The sequence below is a fragment of the Thunnus thynnus genome, chromosome 8, assembly GCF_963924715.1.
Source record: "Thunnus thynnus chromosome 8, fThuThy2.1, whole genome shotgun sequence".
Taxonomy (NCBI): Eukaryota; Metazoa; Chordata; class Actinopteri; order Scombriformes; family Scombridae; genus Thunnus; species Thunnus thynnus.
This window is the reverse complement of record NC_089524.1, coordinates 9,042,711-9,062,327: the sequence shown is the minus strand read 5'-3', so window position 1 is coordinate 9,062,327 and position 19,617 is coordinate 9,042,711. Positions and strand designations below refer to the sequence as shown.

The 19,617-nt window shown below is 40.0% G+C and overlaps 1 protein-coding gene across 1 annotated transcript in view; it reads right to left on the bottom strand.

Moving 5' to 3' along the window:
* Positions 1-5,087, bottom strand: part of LOC137187469 (collagen alpha-1(XXIV) chain) — a 99,411-nt gene extending 94,324 nt beyond the window's left edge. Inside the window, exon 1 of the mRNA XM_067596367.1 lies at positions 4,375-5,087. Within this exon, the coding sequence (XP_067452468.1) occupies positions 4,375-4,427 (53 nt within the window). The 5' untranslated portion in view covers positions 4,428-5,087. The remainder of the gene's footprint in view (positions 1-4,374) is intronic.
* Positions 5,088-19,617: the final 14,530 nt, after the last annotated feature.

Sequence of the window (19,617 nt, the reverse complement as noted above, 5' to 3'; positions counted from 1 at the left end):
GTTCATCATTGATTTCTCTCAGGGGGTGACTTTGTGAGCAGTGACATTCACAGTATACTGTTTACATGTCTAATTTGGCAGGACACTGACCAAATCCATTAGTGGCAACAAAGCATGCAAAGCTGTTAATCTACCCAAACAACTCCCTACTGTTTAACTTCTTGAAGGAATAAACAAAAAGAAAAGGGTACTAATAAAATTGCCCTTAGGCTGTTTGGGAGTAAAAATTGCACACAAAGCCAACAGCAGCAAAGTTCTGCTACTTTATTTTGCCTTTGGCGAAAAGGTTCTCTGATTTGTAAAGACATGCTGGACCACCTAAAAAAACTTGATGGGAGTCACCTTGACTGACCCGTCCCATTTCACGCCTTCTGTTGACTTTAAAAAGATTGCTTCTGCCTTCAGAATATCACCACAGTAGATGCAGCAGTCTAGAGAAATACTCCACAAAGACTCATTTTTCAGAAAGTTGAGGTTTATAGAGCTTGACCTTGGAGCATTTGCCTAACCTCCACACTTATATGTCCCTTTGGCAACTATGTGGGTCTGCTGAGCCCAAGTTTTAAATGGTGTGGAATTCAAAACAGAAGGACACACTTGCAGGAAACAGCACTCTGAGGAGCTATATTGAGGCTGATAATAGATATCACTTTGCAAATGGTGAGAGAAGTAAATCAGACATCTGAAAAATTACATAATTCTTATAAACAGTGTGGATCCCTCATTTTTACGGCCCAGCATTAAACACACACACTTACACACATTACTCACATGCTAAGAACAAGCGGATATTTCTCTCAATGAAAACATTTGAATTGTTATCTTCCTGCATGCTTAGCTCCTCAATCTCAACCAAAACATTCCTGGACATGAACAAGTAACTGATCCAGAGCCAATGTCTGCTCCTACTGGCTGTGTTTCACCTTCAGCACCTGTACTATATCCTGATCATAATGACTTCATTATGGAAGCACTAAGTGGGCTTGTCTCCTTCTCATGTCCAAATGGCCATCAGCGAAAATTACTAAGGCAAAGCAAGGCAAGGCAAGTTTAATTATATAGCCCATTTCAGCAAGAGGGCAATTCAAAGTGCTTCACATAAAACATGAAAAGCATCGAGACAAAGCGCAAAAGAAAGACACTACAAAAGGACATTTGAATACAATCAAAAACAGCCATTAAATAGCCAAGAACAAACAAAAGTTAAGTTAAAATAGAATAAGAAAGGTATAAAATAGAAGAATAAAAGTTACAGTGCAGTGTAAGAAATGACTAATTATTTGATTTAAATGATTTTGATTGAAGTCAACAAGTTTCCAGGTTTTACTTGCCTTCTCTAGCCCTCTCTAGCCAAAGCTTGAAATGCTTTTCACAGTTGATACATTTCCAAACTACCCCAGGCAACGGATGCATAAAAATATTAACCTAAATATAATTTTCCAGATGCTTCTTGTTTGACAATGGGCCAAACGTGGCGCGTGTTTGTCTGCTCACTCAGATTGGTGGCTGGAGTCAAGAGGTCACTGCAGACCAGAGTAAAGATTGACTTAGTCCACAAGACAGCAAGCAGACAAAGGGCTGTGAGTAAACTTCCACTGGCCTTTATTGGTTTGCCCTTTTCCTGTTGCAGGAGGACCTGCAGATGTTAGAAGGGTTAAATACACTCACTCACACAGACAGGCCAAAATCCCTGCAGCCACTGGTGTGGACAAGGTGAGTATATGCAGCAAGAAGGTGGGCAAGCTGTGATCACGCTGTGCATTATTTTTCAAGGATAATTAGGCTAAAAGGGGGGAATCGATTAAGGTAGCTTTCTCCTGAAACCTTCAAAGCATCTCTCTTTGTTAAGTTAGTTCTTAACCAAGTTTTAACCAATTTTACAAGTATGATCATTAAAGGGTCAGCTCACACAAACTTTTTTTTCCATCTAGCTGCAGTGTGGTACCTTGCTGAGTTAGAAAATAGCAATTTTAATAAAAGATATTTACAGTGAGGTCAGTGAATTATCCTGAATAACCGAAATATTGTTTCTCAAAAGACATTTTGCTCGATAGTTTTTAAAATGTCTGTGTAGGTTCCTCAGTTTTTCAATGCTTGAGTCCCACAAATAACTTCTACTCAGCTCTATTGTAAGTGGGTGGTGGGATATGTCTTAGCAGCAGATAATAAAACCAAATCTTACCTGCATGGCTAAACACCACTCTGACTGAGTGGGAAATTGTTTGTTTCTTGTTTTAAATTCAGCTGAAGTGCTTCTTTAAGTTTCATTAAAACCTATACCAACCATATAGGATTAAACTGCACATATGACTCTTAAAGTCCAAAAAATATCATCATAGAGTTTAAGTAAAACATAAACAAGAATACATCAAAAACAAAAGTTGAGGAGCCATATTAAAGGTGTAAGTGTGATGGTATGACATGTAATGAAATGATAACAAGAGTTGACATGTGACATGGGAAACAATATCCCTTGTAATGTTATGAGTTTCACAATCTATGGACCGGATTGTGAACCAGTCAGATAAGAAAAGTCCCCTATATAAATATTTGTATCCTCATATAAACCTAGTCTACCTGAAGTATCCTTCTTTGAGTAAGTGTTATGACCTATTACCAATAGTCAGTGGTTATTAATGACCTTCTCTGGGGAGCAGTTTCCATTAATATACAAAATAACAGGGAAACCATGCATCAACACGTCAGCAGCATTCATTTAAGCACAGGCAATTACCTGCACAATACTGCACAATGAATCAATCAATCAAACTAAATGTCAGTGTGTGACAGCATTTAAAAAAGGGAGTGTTTTATGGACTTAAGGCAGCCACAGACAAGCTAACTTGATTTCAAACTTCACTTATAAACTAGCCACCACAGGAAAACAAAGTCTGCATCATTAAGACATCTTAGATTGTATTTAACATTTTATCAGCTATTTGTATAAGTCTTCTTTAAGTCTAGACCTATAAAATTGCATATCTCCACTTCCTGCATCATGATCTTATTGGCACTATGAGCCAGTGCTGAGGAGACAACTCAGTTAAATCTACAGTAAGTGTGTCCCTGCAGCTATACAGTCCAAGCCACTGCCGGCAAAGGAGCAGCAATGCCTGCAACAGTGGGTGATTGTCTGGAGCTCAGGAGCCAGTTAACCACTGATGCATACACACTAAACTCTCTCAGTGAATTCAGGGGAGGCCACACTTGTTCTCTGTCAACTCAGTTCTCCTGTAAGGGTCTCGTTTTCACCCTCAAGGACAAAAAAAAAAAAAAGGACCTCTCAGGATTTCAGGTCTACTTTGTCTTCCATAGCAAACACTGTCAACACAGGACAACAGAATGCATTGTAATCTCAGCTCCTTTTGAGTCGTATCTGGAAGGGATTCATAATAGAGTACAGACAACTTGGAATCACTTCTGATGGCAGAAAATACATTTCCTGTTAAATAGTCTATGGAGGCGTGCACATTTCTGTAGCGCCACTGCAGCTGAATGTGACAGGACAGCAAGACCTGCATGCTTGATGTCAATGAGCACTTCTATGAGGAATGTTTGATTAAATATTCAAAGCCAAAATGCTTTGACGGAGTTTGATAAATTAGTTAGATAGATTAGTTAGATCTTTCAATCTAGACAGTTAATCTAACAATCGTTTCATCGCTGACATGCTCATTGCTTCCAAGCTACCCTCATTCATCCTCTGTCTCCATGGTTAAGTGTTTATTTTCTGGCTTATTATGGTTACGTGAGTGAGAGATAAATGAAAGAAAAGGAGTCAGGAGTACATGTAGATATTCAGATTATAATGTGGGAGATCCCAGGCTGCACGTTTATATCTGAACTACTTTGCTGCTGTCAACTTATCAAGATCAACCAAGAATAAATCAGCATCACTCTGACATGTTACAGTATGTTCAAAAGTTCAAACAAGTATCCACAGAAAAGCACAATTATCATGTGGGAATCCCTGTGCAGCAGTGAGTCCATGTGTGCAGCTGCACTGTAGCTGATATGATTATTATGAAGAACTAAAAGATTTCAAAAACAGACTCGGACATAATGGAAATATCTTTAAAAAGATATACACATATAAACAAAAAACAAGGATTCCTTTAGACTATTTGAATTTATCCTGATGACCAAATGAAAATACTGTAGTATTGTGTCAGTCACGTTTTGCTGGCAAAAACTTGTAGCTGCAGGAGCTATGTTTAGTGAATTGGCACCCCTGTGAGGGAAAGACGCCAAAGAAGCAGAACAGAAATTACTCCCCCAGTTCCCATTTTCAATGAAAATCTGTTCTGGGAACAGTTTCAACGACGCAAATGCGCACCTAACATCTGCATACTATTGAACCAAATGCTCACTTACGTTGCTGCCGCGGAAACGTGTCCACTCCTTGTCCGTTGAGCTCCTAAATGCATTTGTATGCATTTGTCCAGGCAGCAGAGATCTGGGTGAAAACAGAATCACACTCAAGAGGATACCTGCTCATGAGCTAACCCTTTGGTAACAGCCAAAGGACGCTTAAAGTGGACGGAGGAGTACTGCCACCTCAGTGTTTCCTCATCGTATTGTAGTCCAGAGGAGAGATCTCTCCCACTCTTTCAAACTTGAGTCTCTCAGATCCTTTGCGCTCTGCGGCGCGCAGTGATCAAGCTATTTCTATCCAAAGTGGAGACGCGCAACAGTTGCATAGAAAAAAAAAAGTTGACTTGTGGAAAGCGGCTAGTCTGGCTGTCGCAGTGTCAACTTCACTGCTATGTGGGATACAGAGAGTCAGAGCTCTGCTTCTTTCAGAGCGATCTCCAACACAACGGCAGATCCAGCTCTGCGCGTCTTTACCTCCAGGCGGTGGTTTCTGCTATGTGCCGTGACTTGCACTGTTGCAAGGGGACCAGTTTTCACCCCAACACAACTCCCACCAGCTGGTGGTGTTGGATTTCACCAGTTACTGACTCGTGACATCACGGGTAGAGTTTTGGCTTGTGTTCATCAATACCCTTTGTCTACTTTGACTACTGTAAGAGCCTAAAGCGAGTACAATGCCTATATTTAGCCTACTGTATTCTCAGCAGGGCAGAGTGCATCATTAAAAAAAAAAAAAAGTAAGTTGCCTAAACTTGCTCGCAAAGATACACACACACAGCAAGACTGAAATGAAGCCAGGAAAAATAGAAGATCAGTTGGTGAAAGTTCATGTTGTTTGCTGATGTTTACTGATGCATTGATGTTCTGGCTTAATGGCAAAAGTATCTGTTATTCAGCATAAGCCAACACATATCAAGGACTTGTAGTTATATTCTCATACTGATATACTGTAGTTATAGTCTATTTGCTGAACAAATATCTATCTATAGCTACAGTATAAAGGGAGAATAGCCTCATCTAAAACATTCAAAGCACATTTGTTTTATTTTATCAGGGGAGGACTGTATATTTTACTGATAATGTTTGATTAGCCACAGCAAATCTTACTGTGATTTGCACTTTCCAATATGAAGATCAGCACATCTTGTAAGTGATTCAGTCTTTGCGCATTGCTTTGCCTAAATATATGAATTTGTGGAGGTTACTTATGACCCTTAATGCTTCAAATGTGCAGTAAATAATGTGTAAATAATCCTATAAGAATGTATCTTTGGTGTGAAAAGATGCAACAATTTACACACAGTCCAGTCCAGGAGTATGTGGTGGTGCTGTATATAAAATAGTTCAATTGCATCTTTATTTTCTTTGGCCTGCATCCAAAGTAACTGGGTTTTAAACCAGGGCGTACTATTAACAGCACTTTAACTCATATAAAAAATCAGTAGTAAAAAAATAGGAAACAGGCCACCATGTGACATGATCAAGTCTGAGAATATTAAATGTAAAGGTGTCAGTATAGTGTGCCATGTAGTTTGAGGGGTTTTGCTTTTGACCTTTGTTGTCATTAACTCTGTCGCTTCTCTAATACGAAGACGTTTAAACAAATACAAATTTGTTAGGAGTATAAACCAGTAGTGTTTACATCCTAAGCCATTTTTGTATTGGCACTGATTATATTTGGATATAAACCTTCTTTGTTTCCATGTAACCATATCTGAACACAGCAACACTGTGTTTTCCGCCCTTGAAAATGACACCGTTCCTTTTCTTTATCACTTCCATCGATTTTGCCAAACAAACAGGCTCTGACCCACTTCCACTGTTCCTGATCAAGGTTAACCCATTAACCTAGAACAAACAGAGCTCTGTGGGTCCCTGGGTTCCCCCCGTTCCCTCCCCCCACACACCCCGGCATCCTTCTCCAAGCCTCCCTCAGCTCAGTTTGGACAGAGAGGAAGTCCATATGTTTTGCAGTTTAGGGAACTTGGGGGACACTACTAAAAGAAGGAGCAGTTCCTGCCTTTAATCCCAGGTGGAGCACAAAAGGGTTCCTTAACTTGAAAACAGCAAACGGACAGTTATAGTAATCAGTTACAATAATATGAGAGAGGTCAGAGTGACATGGAAACTCAAAGCTCCAAGTCTACTCGCCACTATAAACAGTGAGGTTAATAAAATGTGTTCTTTTTGTGGTGCTGACAAACAAGTCATCTGAAGCTCTTTGTGCTACAGAGGTCTGTGTGTGTATCCGCAGCAGTGGGTCAAGCTGCCTTCTCTCCCTTCATCAAAGACAGTTGTCTCCGAGGAGGAAGCACGTGCACGGGATCCTCTCTCTCTCTCTCTCTCCCTCTCTCTCTTTCTGTCTCTCTTTCTCTCTCTCTCTGGCTTTGCCATCATCCAGCTTCTCGGGACAGCAATGCTTCGAGCAGATGTTTTCTTCCACTTCCAGGAAACAAAAATGTTGAAGATGCCGGTTCTCCGACAAAACCATGAATCAATATCACGAACAAATTAACGACAAGATCAGTTTGTAGAAAGACCCTGACACTACCTTTGGAGGCTAAAAGAATATATTTCTTAGAGAAGTAGAGCATAGCCATTTGCTGACTAGTGAGCATTTGGAAAGGTTTTATTCAGACATGTCATATTGATGAAATTATTGATGTAAGGCCTCTCTTGCTGTAAAGAGGTCCTATAAAGCTTTTTTTAACTATATTACACTATAAAATCACTTCAGCCAAATACGCACACAGATTTACAACAAACTTCTCAAGATGAATGAGGATTTTTTTTTTTTCACATGTCCAGATGTGTACTAATCAGTACATTGTGCACTGAGCACCAGAATGTTAGGCCCAAAGAGTGACTGGTGTCCGATAATCAGAATCAGATCACCTCTTTTCCTCTCTAGAGGAATGGGCAGACGCAGATGAGTATACACTGACCCCCCCCGCCCCCCCATTTCTGAAACATATGGTGTTACCCTCTTACGTTTTTATAACTTATCCACAGAGATGGCCAACAAATGTGTTGTGATTTAGCCAGAAACACAATGGCAGTCAATAGAGCAGTGTTCTCGGACAATGACTACAGAGTTTTATAAGTACATGAAGGCAGACGGGATTGTGATTAGAGCAGCATGTGGTCACAGACAAACTCCTTCCATATGATCAAGTATTACATAATGCATGAAGTGCACATGTCCATACTTGTTTGACTTCTTACTTCACCAAAATTGCTAATAACAAAGTTTTGAGCCCAGAGAAAAAACAAATACTGTCTTTTAGCTCAGACTCGTAATTGGAATTAACTCCATTTATTCTCGTTCCATTTCTTATTTACAGTATTTTAAAACGAAGTGTATTCCTTCGTATTCCTACCTACACACTCCTGTCTCCTCAACTCCAGAGCTCTCTACTGGAGGGCCTGAATCCAAACCCCATGTGCTTGTTGGAGAACATATTGTCTTTCAGGTTAACATTTCATAGTATAGTAACAGCTTGTAAATGCAGTGTGTGTGGAAACTTTCAGCCTCACAGGACCAAAGTGAAGCCAAAGTCAACCAGGCCGGCTAAATAGAAAAAGAAACAGGAAAGTGGATGAGGAAGAGGAGAGGCTGTACGGTTGGTAGAGCATAAAACAAAATGTCTTGTAACCGGCCAGTAGACTCAATAAAAAAGGTGTTTTTGAGTTTTGAGAGTCTTTATCAAGCCTACTGTAAGAGCATTATTCTCAACGTAATGACACAGTTGGTTAAGTGTGCCTCATTAGGTAACAGCTCATCAGTCAGTCAGCGTCTACCCTGAATCAGACTGAGGGAGAGTAGTAGGTTGGCATGTGTCTGTGCAACCAGGTTGACAGCTGACTCTACCTGCATACTGGCCAAACGCCAAAGCTGCCTCCGTCTCTAATTAGCAGACATGGCCCTGTGTAATTTCTGTCTTGTGTGCGTGTCACTGGCTTGTAGGGCTGTTATTTTGCCGAGTTGGGAGAGAGTGGGCAACAGCTGGGAGAGTGCTTAACAGATGGTGGAATACAGAGCAGTTGATAGCTGAAACAATGTTCCATGTAAGAGCACGCGTGTGTGTGTGTGTGTATGCAGTGAGGTGGTTTGCTGAGCTTAAGGGACCATGGGAAAGCAGGGAGAGAGGGGCCGGGGGAGTCCAGGGTGAAGGGGGTGTTTGGGCTGAGGTGAAGTTTTGGAGTGTGCGGGGAAAGTGAAAGTCCCCTTGGGGGTCATGAGAGGTGGAGTGGGGCACAGAGGAGGAACACACACACTGCACAGGGTGGTGCTGCCTTGTGTTTGGCTCTTAATTTTCGTTGTGAAGGCTTGTTAGCACTCTGGACATATTTTACAGCTCTGGATCTTGTAACAATGTCTGGTTAGTTGACAGTTCATTACAGTATCCCAAACATAATTTTAATTCACAGCAAACTGATTTATCACATCATTATATTGTTGGTTTATTGTAAGGAAATCACCATTCTCCAGAAAGTGGTTTTTATTTATAATCTCATAGTGCTGCAAAACCAACAGAGCGGTTTGTGTGGGTGTGTAATTAGTTTTTCACATGTTGAGCAGAAGTCAACCAAATAAACAAAAACAAGATCGTCTGTTAACTTTAAAAAACCTCCAACCATCCAAATGCAGCCAAAATCACATGTTGCAGCATCATAAATTACTCATGTTGAAGTTGAATGTTAAATGATTTATGGTTTCCTTAACATCGTCAATTAACAATTCTTGGGAAACCAGTGCAGTGTCTGTACTTGACTTTAAAGGACCAGTGTGTAGGATTTAGTAGCATCTAGCGGTGAGGTTGCAGATTGCAATCAACTGAATACCTTCCAAGCATGTAGGAGAACCTACAGTGGCCACAAAACTTGCTAAAAACACGATAGAGCCAGTGTTTGATTTGTCCGTTCTGGGCTACTGTAGAAACATGGCGGTGCAACATGGCAGGTTTTGTTGAAGAGGACCCGATCCCTATGTAGATATAAAGGGCTCATTCTAAGATCATGAAAACACAACTATTCTTACTTTCAGGTGATTATACACTAATTAAAACATATTTATGAATATTATATTCCATTTCTGCCAAGTCCGTTCCACTAGATACCACTAAATTCTACACACTGCACCTTTAACTATACCCCCCCCCTTTCGTCCCCCAACCTCAAAACACTAAATACCTGTCAGGAAAATAAGAACAGGAAAAGAAGAAATGTGCTGAGTAAGATGAAGACCTTTTGCTCTCTATACTGTGGATGTAATTAATGTCCCACTTCTGTCTCTCTGCTGCCGTCTTTCCCCGGTGGCTCTAAAATCACTTGGAGTTAAATCAGTCCTCCATGCTAAGGTGTTCTGATGAGTTTCCCATTTTTCTCACTGAAGGGGAGGAAAATTGTGCATTCTCCAAATTAAACAAATTCAATGTCCAACGGCAATTTGAAGAGGCTCCCGTGTATGGGCATGCAAACTCTCGAGCTTTCATTTTGGGGAGAATGCATGTGAATATGAGTATTTAACCCTTTAGTAGTTCACTCTGGATATCATTGTACACAATTCCTTATATGGCATTTTCTCAAAAAGGAGGTGAGTATAAGATCTGTTTTCAGACACAGGCACATGTGGGTATTAATGTAACATGTTGACCTTGCAAAGATGATAAATGAATACAGAGAGGTGGCAAGGCAACAAGTGAATTGCTATTGACACCTAAAAGTAGGTAAATCATTCTGTGCCTCTCATGAAGAGCTAGAGCTGCGATTCTGTTGTCAAGACACTGACGCACTGTCAGATGAGGAACACTTAGCTGAAATAAATATTAGTTTGATAAAGAGAAATGTTGGGATGGTTTTAGAAAGATTTTCAGCTGTATTTTATCCAGAATGGTTTAAATTATAACAACTAATGGTTTTCCTGGACATATTTGGCAGAAGCTTTCCTGTATTTTGTAAAAAAAGGATCTTATATGCTTGTAACTGTAAAATTGTGCTGTAAGTTTGTGTAACTTTCTTTCTTCTAAGTTAACAAGGTTAATAGGTTTATCAGGTCAGTGTCCCTTATTTTGTCTTATTTTTACAGTGTGCTTTTTTATGTATGCTACCAGCACGGCTATTGTTGGCGATTCTTTTGATGATTCCTTGACTTTTCATTTAACGCCACTATTAGGCCAAAACCTTCAATTTGTCTGATATGCAAAAGTAATAACATTCCAACAGCCTCTGCTTCATTTTGTGTTTGGTGCTAATTAGCATATGTATAACGACCGCATAAAATCCATCCATCACAACAAATGTGATAAAGACACCTGGAGAAATGTCTTCGTTCAGACAACCTGGCTCAGCTTGGTTGAAATAATACAACATCATCCCTCATTTTCCAGAGCTCTGACTGCTCTCAGTTTGGGATTAGGAGAGGAAAGGAGAGGAGTAGAGGAGAGGCTTGATTTAGGGAGGAGGAGAAAAAAGCCACCTTGACCTCACTTTCATCTTTGGAGCTGATCCTCTGTCTGGCGTGAATTCTCCGAGGAGCTGGCTGTGGAACAGAGAGTGGCTTTATGCTTGCTTACTGCAATGTTCCTCATACAAAATCCCATTTAATTTCTCGAGAGGGTTGAGAGAATAGCTTGAAAGGCATGTTCTCTCTTATCTCCAGTGATACCATTAGACTGGGAGTAATTGAGGCTTTGCCCCATACATTTTCTCTGTGAAGTAAAGCCAATTCTGATGATGATAATCTTGACAGAGGAATAAAGTGCTGAACAATCGTGATAGAAATGCAGCATAACAAAGAAAATCATTGTTATGTTGTGCAACCTGATGAATCATCACACATGTCTTGTGTCTAAATCCTGTTTGTGGCAGATGTCACAAGAGTTAGTTGAAAAGATTGGTACCAATTACATGTACACAAGTATGAAACTACCGCTGACAGTCAACTAGCTTAGCCTAGAATAAAGAGTGGAAGTAAGGTGTTAACAGCTATCCTAGCTCTGTCCAAAGGTAATAAAATCGGCTTACCAGCACCTCTAATGGTCAATAATTAACACATTATATCTCATTAGTTTAATCTGTACAAATACCTACATGTAAAAACAACAATTAACCTCTGTTAACAATCTTCTCATCTAACTCTCAGCAAGAAAAGGACTAAGTGTATTTCCCAAATTATCGAACTATTCTTTGAAGTGTTTTGTTATCAAGGGATGGTACAAACATGTGTAGCCGTTGCTTAACAGGAAAGTCTTACTCACCATCAACTGAAATGGGCTATATGATTCTGGGAAAGCTTCCTCAATCAGCAACGGTTTCTGTGAGAATGTGTGTAAAACAGATGTTTTATTATATTTGGAAGAATTTTAAGTGCAATTTACAAAAACTCAGTTGCACTGAAATACTTGGAGAGCATTTTGGTTAGCAGTAGCTGTCAGAAGAGATCACACAGGTGCCAGAGTGACGACAGGAGACAGTAGTTTAGGTGCTGCACAGCAGCGACCTTGGTGGTATTGGCATCCGAGACATTAGGGTTCAGTAATACATGTCTCTCTTTCATGGCCGGAAGTGTCCAAACCAGAAAAAGACTTCACACCAGCTCGCTGCCGCCTCTCCCGCACTTTAAGAGGGACAGAAATATTTCACATGTCTGCTCTGACCACAGGCCCGCTTTACCTTTCAGGTCAACCCCCTCCCAACACTCTCTGCTCGACAGTCGACCATCATTCATCGTATAATTATGGCTTCGGCAGAGACGTGACTTGGGGAAAGGTAGATTGTCATTTTCCCTCCCTTTTCACTGACAAACAAGGTTCACGAGATAACCGAAGTTCACAAAGTACACCTCGTCTGGCCTCATAGCTACCAGCACATAGAAGAAGAAAGAGAGAGGATGTTTTAAAGGGGCTATTGAGCCCTACCGCAAGGATAATGTTTTCATTTCACAGAGGTGTAACACCTGTCACAACACCATATTCAAGCATGGTTTCTGTATGAAAGCGGACCATCAGGTTTGTCCCATGTCACACTTCTGCAGGGTTTGGAGAACAGAAGCATCTCTAGCTACTTCAGCACGTTGTTGGCTTTTCACATTTTGTCTTATTAATAAAGTCAGCGTGAGTGCCAAAAAGTTCAGATAATCTGAATGTTTAAAATACGAATTGGCACAGGTTTCACTGGTGGAGTGCTCAGAGAAAATAGAGGAAGAGGACACCGGGAAACATCCTGAGTTTTCTCTCTGTGGCGGGGCTTATTGCTTTTACATGTGTGGATGTCTTGGCGATTAACATCTCTCTTTAGATAGCTGTGGGTGGCCCCTGTAAGGCCATATGAGAGGAAAGAAACAACTCTTCATTCTATGGAGACATCTTCCATTCTTGCCCTTACCTGTAACTGCAGCCATGCAGATGCTTTGTGAAGCCCAAGTGCATCCACTCAAAACTTCAAACGAAGACAATGAAAAACAGGCTTACTATTTATTTCGTGGGAGAGCAAACACACAAAAACAATGTGTTCTGCTTAAGATTAGAAACAACTGAACAGAAAATTGTTCCCAGTTTCAGAGGTTGTGGGGGTGGGGTGAAGGTGGGGGGGAAACATACATTTATTGCTGCAGGAGAAGAGGACCTGCTGCGATCCTTGGTTTCCACAATAACACCCCCAGGAGGAGGAGAGGAAGAGCACAAAACAGACAGGATTCAACATCTGAACCAAAAATGGGCCAAAATAGATCAATTTCAGATTGTTCAAGTGCTGGCTTGGATGTAAGATTGTGTAAAAAATTTTTAAAAAACCCTCAATAATAACCATAAAGTAGAATTATCACCTTTCTGTCAACAAAAACTGAAATTGTATAAGCTTCATAAAAAGTAGAATTTATGACAGAGCTGTTGTATTGGATTGCATTAGATTGCACAGTTGTTCCTAATAAAGTGCTTGGTGAGTGTACTAATCCCTAAACCCTCAATAACTGATTTGTTGGCCTCTTGGTGGCAGCAGAAATAAGCTGTAAACACACCACTCACTACTTTTTATGCTGATATGGCAAAACTTTTAGCAAACAGTTAGCCTATTCATATACTTAGCAGATACGGAGCAACATTAGCGTTCATATGGAGTCATGTTCATGTGATGAATGTCCTTTTAGCTCTGTTTTTTGTCTCCTCTAAGGAGTCTCCTGAGAAAAATATCTTGCTCCTCAGCAGTTAAATGCCATGTTCACCAGCTACTCGCAACCTTTGTTTGCTGTTTGATGCTGGGTAGGTAGCACACAGTGGGTTTATCAGAGCTTTTCTGGTTTGAAAACAGCTGCCTGCTGCAACTGAATACATGACTATTAGGGATGAGAGTGAACCGAAACAGTGAAGTTGTGGACCGTTCAGCCAAAATAGTGTGGAACTGTGGGTTTGTCACTGCAAGTGAATCCTTTAATCATAAACATAGTGATTATCTCTTCCACAAAGGTAAAATCCACCCTAAAAGATTCATGTGTTTCACAGTAAACTTCACTTCTACCAAACAGAGCATGCCCAGCAACTCATGGGTGGCAAACACCTTTTGTTCCTTGCATGTCAGGGCTAGATTAGGCTCAGACACCTCTCTATCCATCAGCTGCCCCGTGTTGGTGACCCTCTACTGTCACCACGGCAAAAAATAGCTCAGGCTTCCTGCCCTGTAGCCTCACTGTCCACTGGGGCGAAGCTGTGCCACCTGTCAGCCAGAACACAGGTTAAAGAGCTAGGCTCCAGACACAGATGGACAATCATCACTACCTCATGTGTTTGCTATCAGGGTTGCAGCCGGGTTCGGTGTGACTGACTGACTCGCAGCAAAAGACTGCATCATCATTACCTCATATGTGTGTGCTGTCCAGGCTGCCAGGAGCAGTATTACGGAGACATAAAAGAGCAAAGTCTTAGGTCACTTATTGGATTAAAAAGGACCAGAGATTAAGAATTTCCTACAGTGTGAGTTAACTGACTGAAAGGATTCCTTTCATATGCTTCCAAAATGACCCTAAATCAGAGACATTCAGCAGGCGAGGTGGGGGGAGGGGGAGACCCTGATCTGGAATGAGGTTTAGCTCGTGGTTGATTGATAAATGAGATGATCAGTGGAGCCTGGTCAGTGCTCTGAGATGAGGGACTTGAATTGTTAAACCCGTGGAGTGCTTCATGAAATATCTCAGGGTTGACATAAAAATTTACAAGAGCTTAAACCTGCATTTTTCAGTCTCTTGGAGTGGAAACAGGCTGTAAACTCAACAGTAACAAATCATGACTTTTAAAGTGATATGGCAAAGTTTTTAGCAAATAGGTGCCTATTTAAACATCCAGCAGAGCAACATTATCATTCATTTGCAGTCGTATTTCTGGCCACCTGGCAAATTGAAGTCCAATATTCACTCTTTAACTCTGTTTTTATCTCCACAAAACGCCTGAGGGAAATATCTGTTTTTTTAGCTGCTAAACGCTTCACTATGTTCACCAATTAGTCACAAACTTTATCTGACGCTGATGGGAGCAGTGAAACTGGACCAAAACAGAAAAAATGTAGTCTGTAAAATAAAAACAGTGAGCGGAAAGATAATGAAATGCTCTGTAGAGAACTGCAGTGTTGGATGGAAATGATCTATGGGTTTGTCACTGTGAGTCACACCTTCCACATCACACACAGTAATTAGATTCATTGTTATTATGAAAATATTGATTAGTGCAGCTTAACTTTTTCAATATAGTTATATTTTTGCCAAGGTCTGTGAATTGAATCATCATAATATTCTTCTTATTATTAATCAATTATTTATTTTATCAATTGTTTGATCTCATAAATGTTCAACTTTGTTTATTTTTTTTTATTTTTTTTATCAAAGTTGCTGTGCATGTGCAGTTCATTAGAGAACATATTCTCTATAAAGAGAGCCATGTTTGATTAGTTAGGGAGGACGCTATCTAAGTTGAAAGATTGATTCACATTTTTTCCAAATGTGCTTTAAAACAATGGTCAGGTTTCCATATGAACATTGAAACTGTTTTTTCTTACATAAACATACAAGATTTTGATTGTAAAACATATACAAATAGTGGTTTGGACAGGTTTCTAAATGTGCTTTTCTGACAGAACTTCAGATGATTTAATTTTTGGATGAAAAAAGATTAGAATGAATATGAAGTACACTTGTAAACCGTCATAGCTACTAGATGACCTCATGTATATCCATTTGAAGTCCAAATTTTGTGCCTGGCTGGCATCCCAAGAGGTTTTGATTCAATTTAGATTTTGCCAGTATACTGTGTTTGCCAAAGACGCTGCTGAGATGCTCAGTAGTTGATAAATCTCTCAGTGCTTGTGGCCCAGTAGGACAGCTCACTACATGTCTGTATCCATTTCATGGACACATGAATAGACGTTTATATATGTGCTGAAGGTCTTCTTCCTATTGAAGCTGTGATTAAAACAACATGGGTATTTTCTGGGAACGTGAAAGTAAAAGATTTACCCAAGCAGTCTAGACGGAGATAGCCCAGAGGTCGTCATCATCATGACTTCCAGACTGTTTTGAGCTGACTGGCTCTGCTGGACACAAGACTTGATGGAAACCCAAACATTGAACTGGCAAGGACGATGTCAGCTGTGGTAACATTATGTAATAAGAGACTGCATGAATGTCCCCAAAAATAACTAATTTTACTGTAAAACTTAAATCTTCATGTGTACCTTTGTTACTTTCTTTCTTGTCATTTAGCATTTTTGACATGAACTGTATTATTAGACAAGAATATCCAATAATACAGATAAATGTTGTGCTGTTTTGAATGAAAATCTTGTTAAAATACAAACTTTTCTGGACTTAATAAAAATGGTTTGTGCTAAGCATGATAACAACAAGTTTTCCAGGTTATATAACTTGTTTTGAAAAAGTCTTTTAAAGGACTAGTTTGACATTTTGGGAAATATCCTTATTTGCTTTCTTGTCGAGAGTTAGATGAGTAGATCGATACCACTCTCTTGTCTTTCCACTAAATATTAAAAGAACGACCAGAAGATGGTTGATGGTGACTGGAAGCAGGGGGAAACAGCTAGCCTGTCTTTTTCTACCACCTCTAAATCTCACAAGTTAACATATTATATCTTGTTTGTTTAATCCGTAATAATGACAATTTGTTTCCCTGTTTCCATTCATCAAATAAAACATTTATATTGTGATGTACATGTGCAGAAAGAATAGAAAATATTGTTGAGTGAATACAATGCTTCTTTCAAATGCATGGAAACAAAAACCAAAAGGACAAACAATACAAAAACCCCATCCCACCAACCCAGAGAAGTGCTATCTAGAGGTGCTAAAGATACGACTTGTGCAGTATATCGTAACTGTCCGTCCCATGTTTCCATTATTTATGTTAAGTTAAGCTTACTGCCTTCTGGCTGTAACCTCTTATACTCTGGACAGAGATGAGAGTCAATCTTCTTATCTAACTCTCGGCAAGAAAGCAAATAAGCATATTTCCCAAAATGTGTACAGTCCAAGGTTGGCAGAATTATCAAAACCAACAGATGTGCACCAACTGAACTTAAACAAGAAAATCACCAAAATTGTGAGTTGTGAGGTTTTCAACCATAAAACTGACAATTCAGTCACAATCGCTTTCCATGATGGTAGACACAAATGACTTTCACAGAAAAAAAGAAAGACAAAAGTACATAAACATGTCCACACTAAAAGGAAAACAATATATATTCAGTGACAAAGTCCAAAAATGAATTCAATGGAAAGAAATCTCTTTGTTGATCAAGACAGTGATCGAGTTAAGATCTGTGAACAATTTCCTCTAAATGAGTAGCCTGTGGTGTGAATAAAAAAAAACACCATCCAGCTATTATCTGGATGGTGTAATAGGTGCATTCCCTATTATCTTCATTAGGTAATGGACCTAAATGAAACAAGATGACTGTTCGCAAAGTTGTTACATGTTGATAATTGCAGGGGTTGAAAAAAAAATCGACGTACTCTTGATGATATTTACCAGTGTCTTATCATTCTGCACTAACTTCCTATGTATGTTGTTTGTCACTAGTGGCACTTCAGAGCTGAACAACCATGCCGTCATTCCAGAGACTCCAGCTGCTTGTCCGCTCTAATTACTCAACATTTATTTACAGCATAGAGACAAGGACACTTGATCTTCCTTCTTTTACAAGGCTATATTGGTATAAGCCCTGTTGTTTGCCTGTTTTTTTCTCTTGAACAAAAATGGCTCCAGTGCCAAGACAAATAAGGTGCACATTTGTGAACAACATTGGAGAAAAGAGTCCAGAAATAGGTAAAACAAAGCAGGAAATTGGTAAGTTTTCCCATTAGAGGGAAGTGATTTAATCTTTTCAGTACCTTGGCCAGATTTCTCCAAACAGTCCTGCTATTTAAGCTGTACATGTTTTTAGGCCTGATCTGAGTGCATGTAGCTCAAAGAGAAAAGGACAGAACTCTGCTGCCAAATCTTTGTTGTTGAATCATGAAATATGTGAGGAATCTAATACTGCAGGTCAAACACTTGCATCAGCTCCAGCTCATCATATATCTGTTGTACAGTAGCTTTACTGACCTGTTAGTTTTGGGCTGTGCTGTAACACAGGTGTTGGACCATGTCTTCCCGTAAGGGAGTGTTTAACTGGCTGCTCTGGGTTCTTCCTGTAAATGTCCAACAGAGGGACCCTGTGAATATCCTGACCAAACATAGAACTGTGTGACTGCCCTCTGCCCTCTGGATGGTTTAAAGTACATCACTAAAAAAATATGTGCTTCTAGTCTCAAATGGAACATTTTTTTAAAAAAAGACTGACCACTAAAGATTTCCACTACTTTGCCCTTTATCATTAGAGGGAATATTTCACCAAAAATGCTTTGTGTTTCACATACACACCACTCACAGGCTTGATAAGCGACTCTGAAAAGTTTGTAGCTTGCTATGAGAGCATTGGCTGTCCAAATGCCTAAAACGACATTTATTTACCTGACAAGGACGTCTTGTGGCCCTTTTGCATTCACGACTGTTGTCTCCTGAGAAGCAATGGCAGAACTTCTTACATTCAAAATATGTGACTTTGACATGGGACGCTGCTGTTTGGACCTGCTTTCCTATCAACTGTCTCTCAACACAGGTTATGATCTTTGCCTCACCTTAAAGGAGTAGTCCAGTGATTAATTATTGCACTTACAGAACGTTGACAGCTTAACTTGCCAAAGGCAGATTAAAAAAATAATCAGTCAAAATCAGTGCACCAGGGATATCCTGACTCTTGGTCCAGAGTATAGTTAAAATTCTAAAAACACTGAATCCTGTAATCCCATAATGCAACTCGATAGTCTCTAAATGTCCACATCCTTCTTTTAACACATTGTAAAAATGTGTAGAAGATAACCCAGATAATGTCATCAGAAGACAGTTTACAGCTGTTTGCAAAGGTCAGTGGAGTGCTGCTTTAACCAAGTGGTTTCTTAAACATAACCAAACCTTAACCACAGTAGCAGCAGAAAACACTTGTTCCAATGATCATGGAAGGCACTCCACAAGTTGTTTATGGAGGCAATGACCCATTTTGTGGTTTAGGTGGGAAAACATGTCAGTTATGCAACATGACCTTCTCCTCCTGTGCTGTCACTGGACTACATTGTAGGTTTTGTGAATACAAGCTGACTCAGATCCACCTTTCAAGCCTCCGACCAATGAGGATTCCTTTAAAGCCCAATGCAGCAGCCTGGGGAGGCGATTTCAAAAGATGATGGTGATGATAATAGAATTGCTTTACACCATTCATGTTTCCTTAAAAGCTGAGACATGAACCTTGCAAGCCTTTTTTTTTTTCATTCAGATATGTGCAAAAAAATGCTCAAATGTCAGAGAACATGTGATGAGAGCAACCATCATCCTTTTAACAGTTAGGGTCGACAGTAAACCTTTTGAGAATGTTGGTGTGAAAAGGTGTTCCCCTTCTTTCCATGTTGTTCTGTGCTAGTTGTATTCCTTCAAACAGTCCAGGTCAACAGGACACCGTCTGCACATTAGACCCAGGGTCAAACAGACACCTGCTGCCAAGAGAAGCAGCCGTATAACTGACAGGCGTTAACACTCCTGTAACTACACTGCTAAGCTGTGTTAAATACGCTGCACTGCGTTAGGGTGCAGTGCTACCCTGCTGCCCATATCCGACTGCATCAAAACCCATCTGCAAGCTTGATTAGCACTC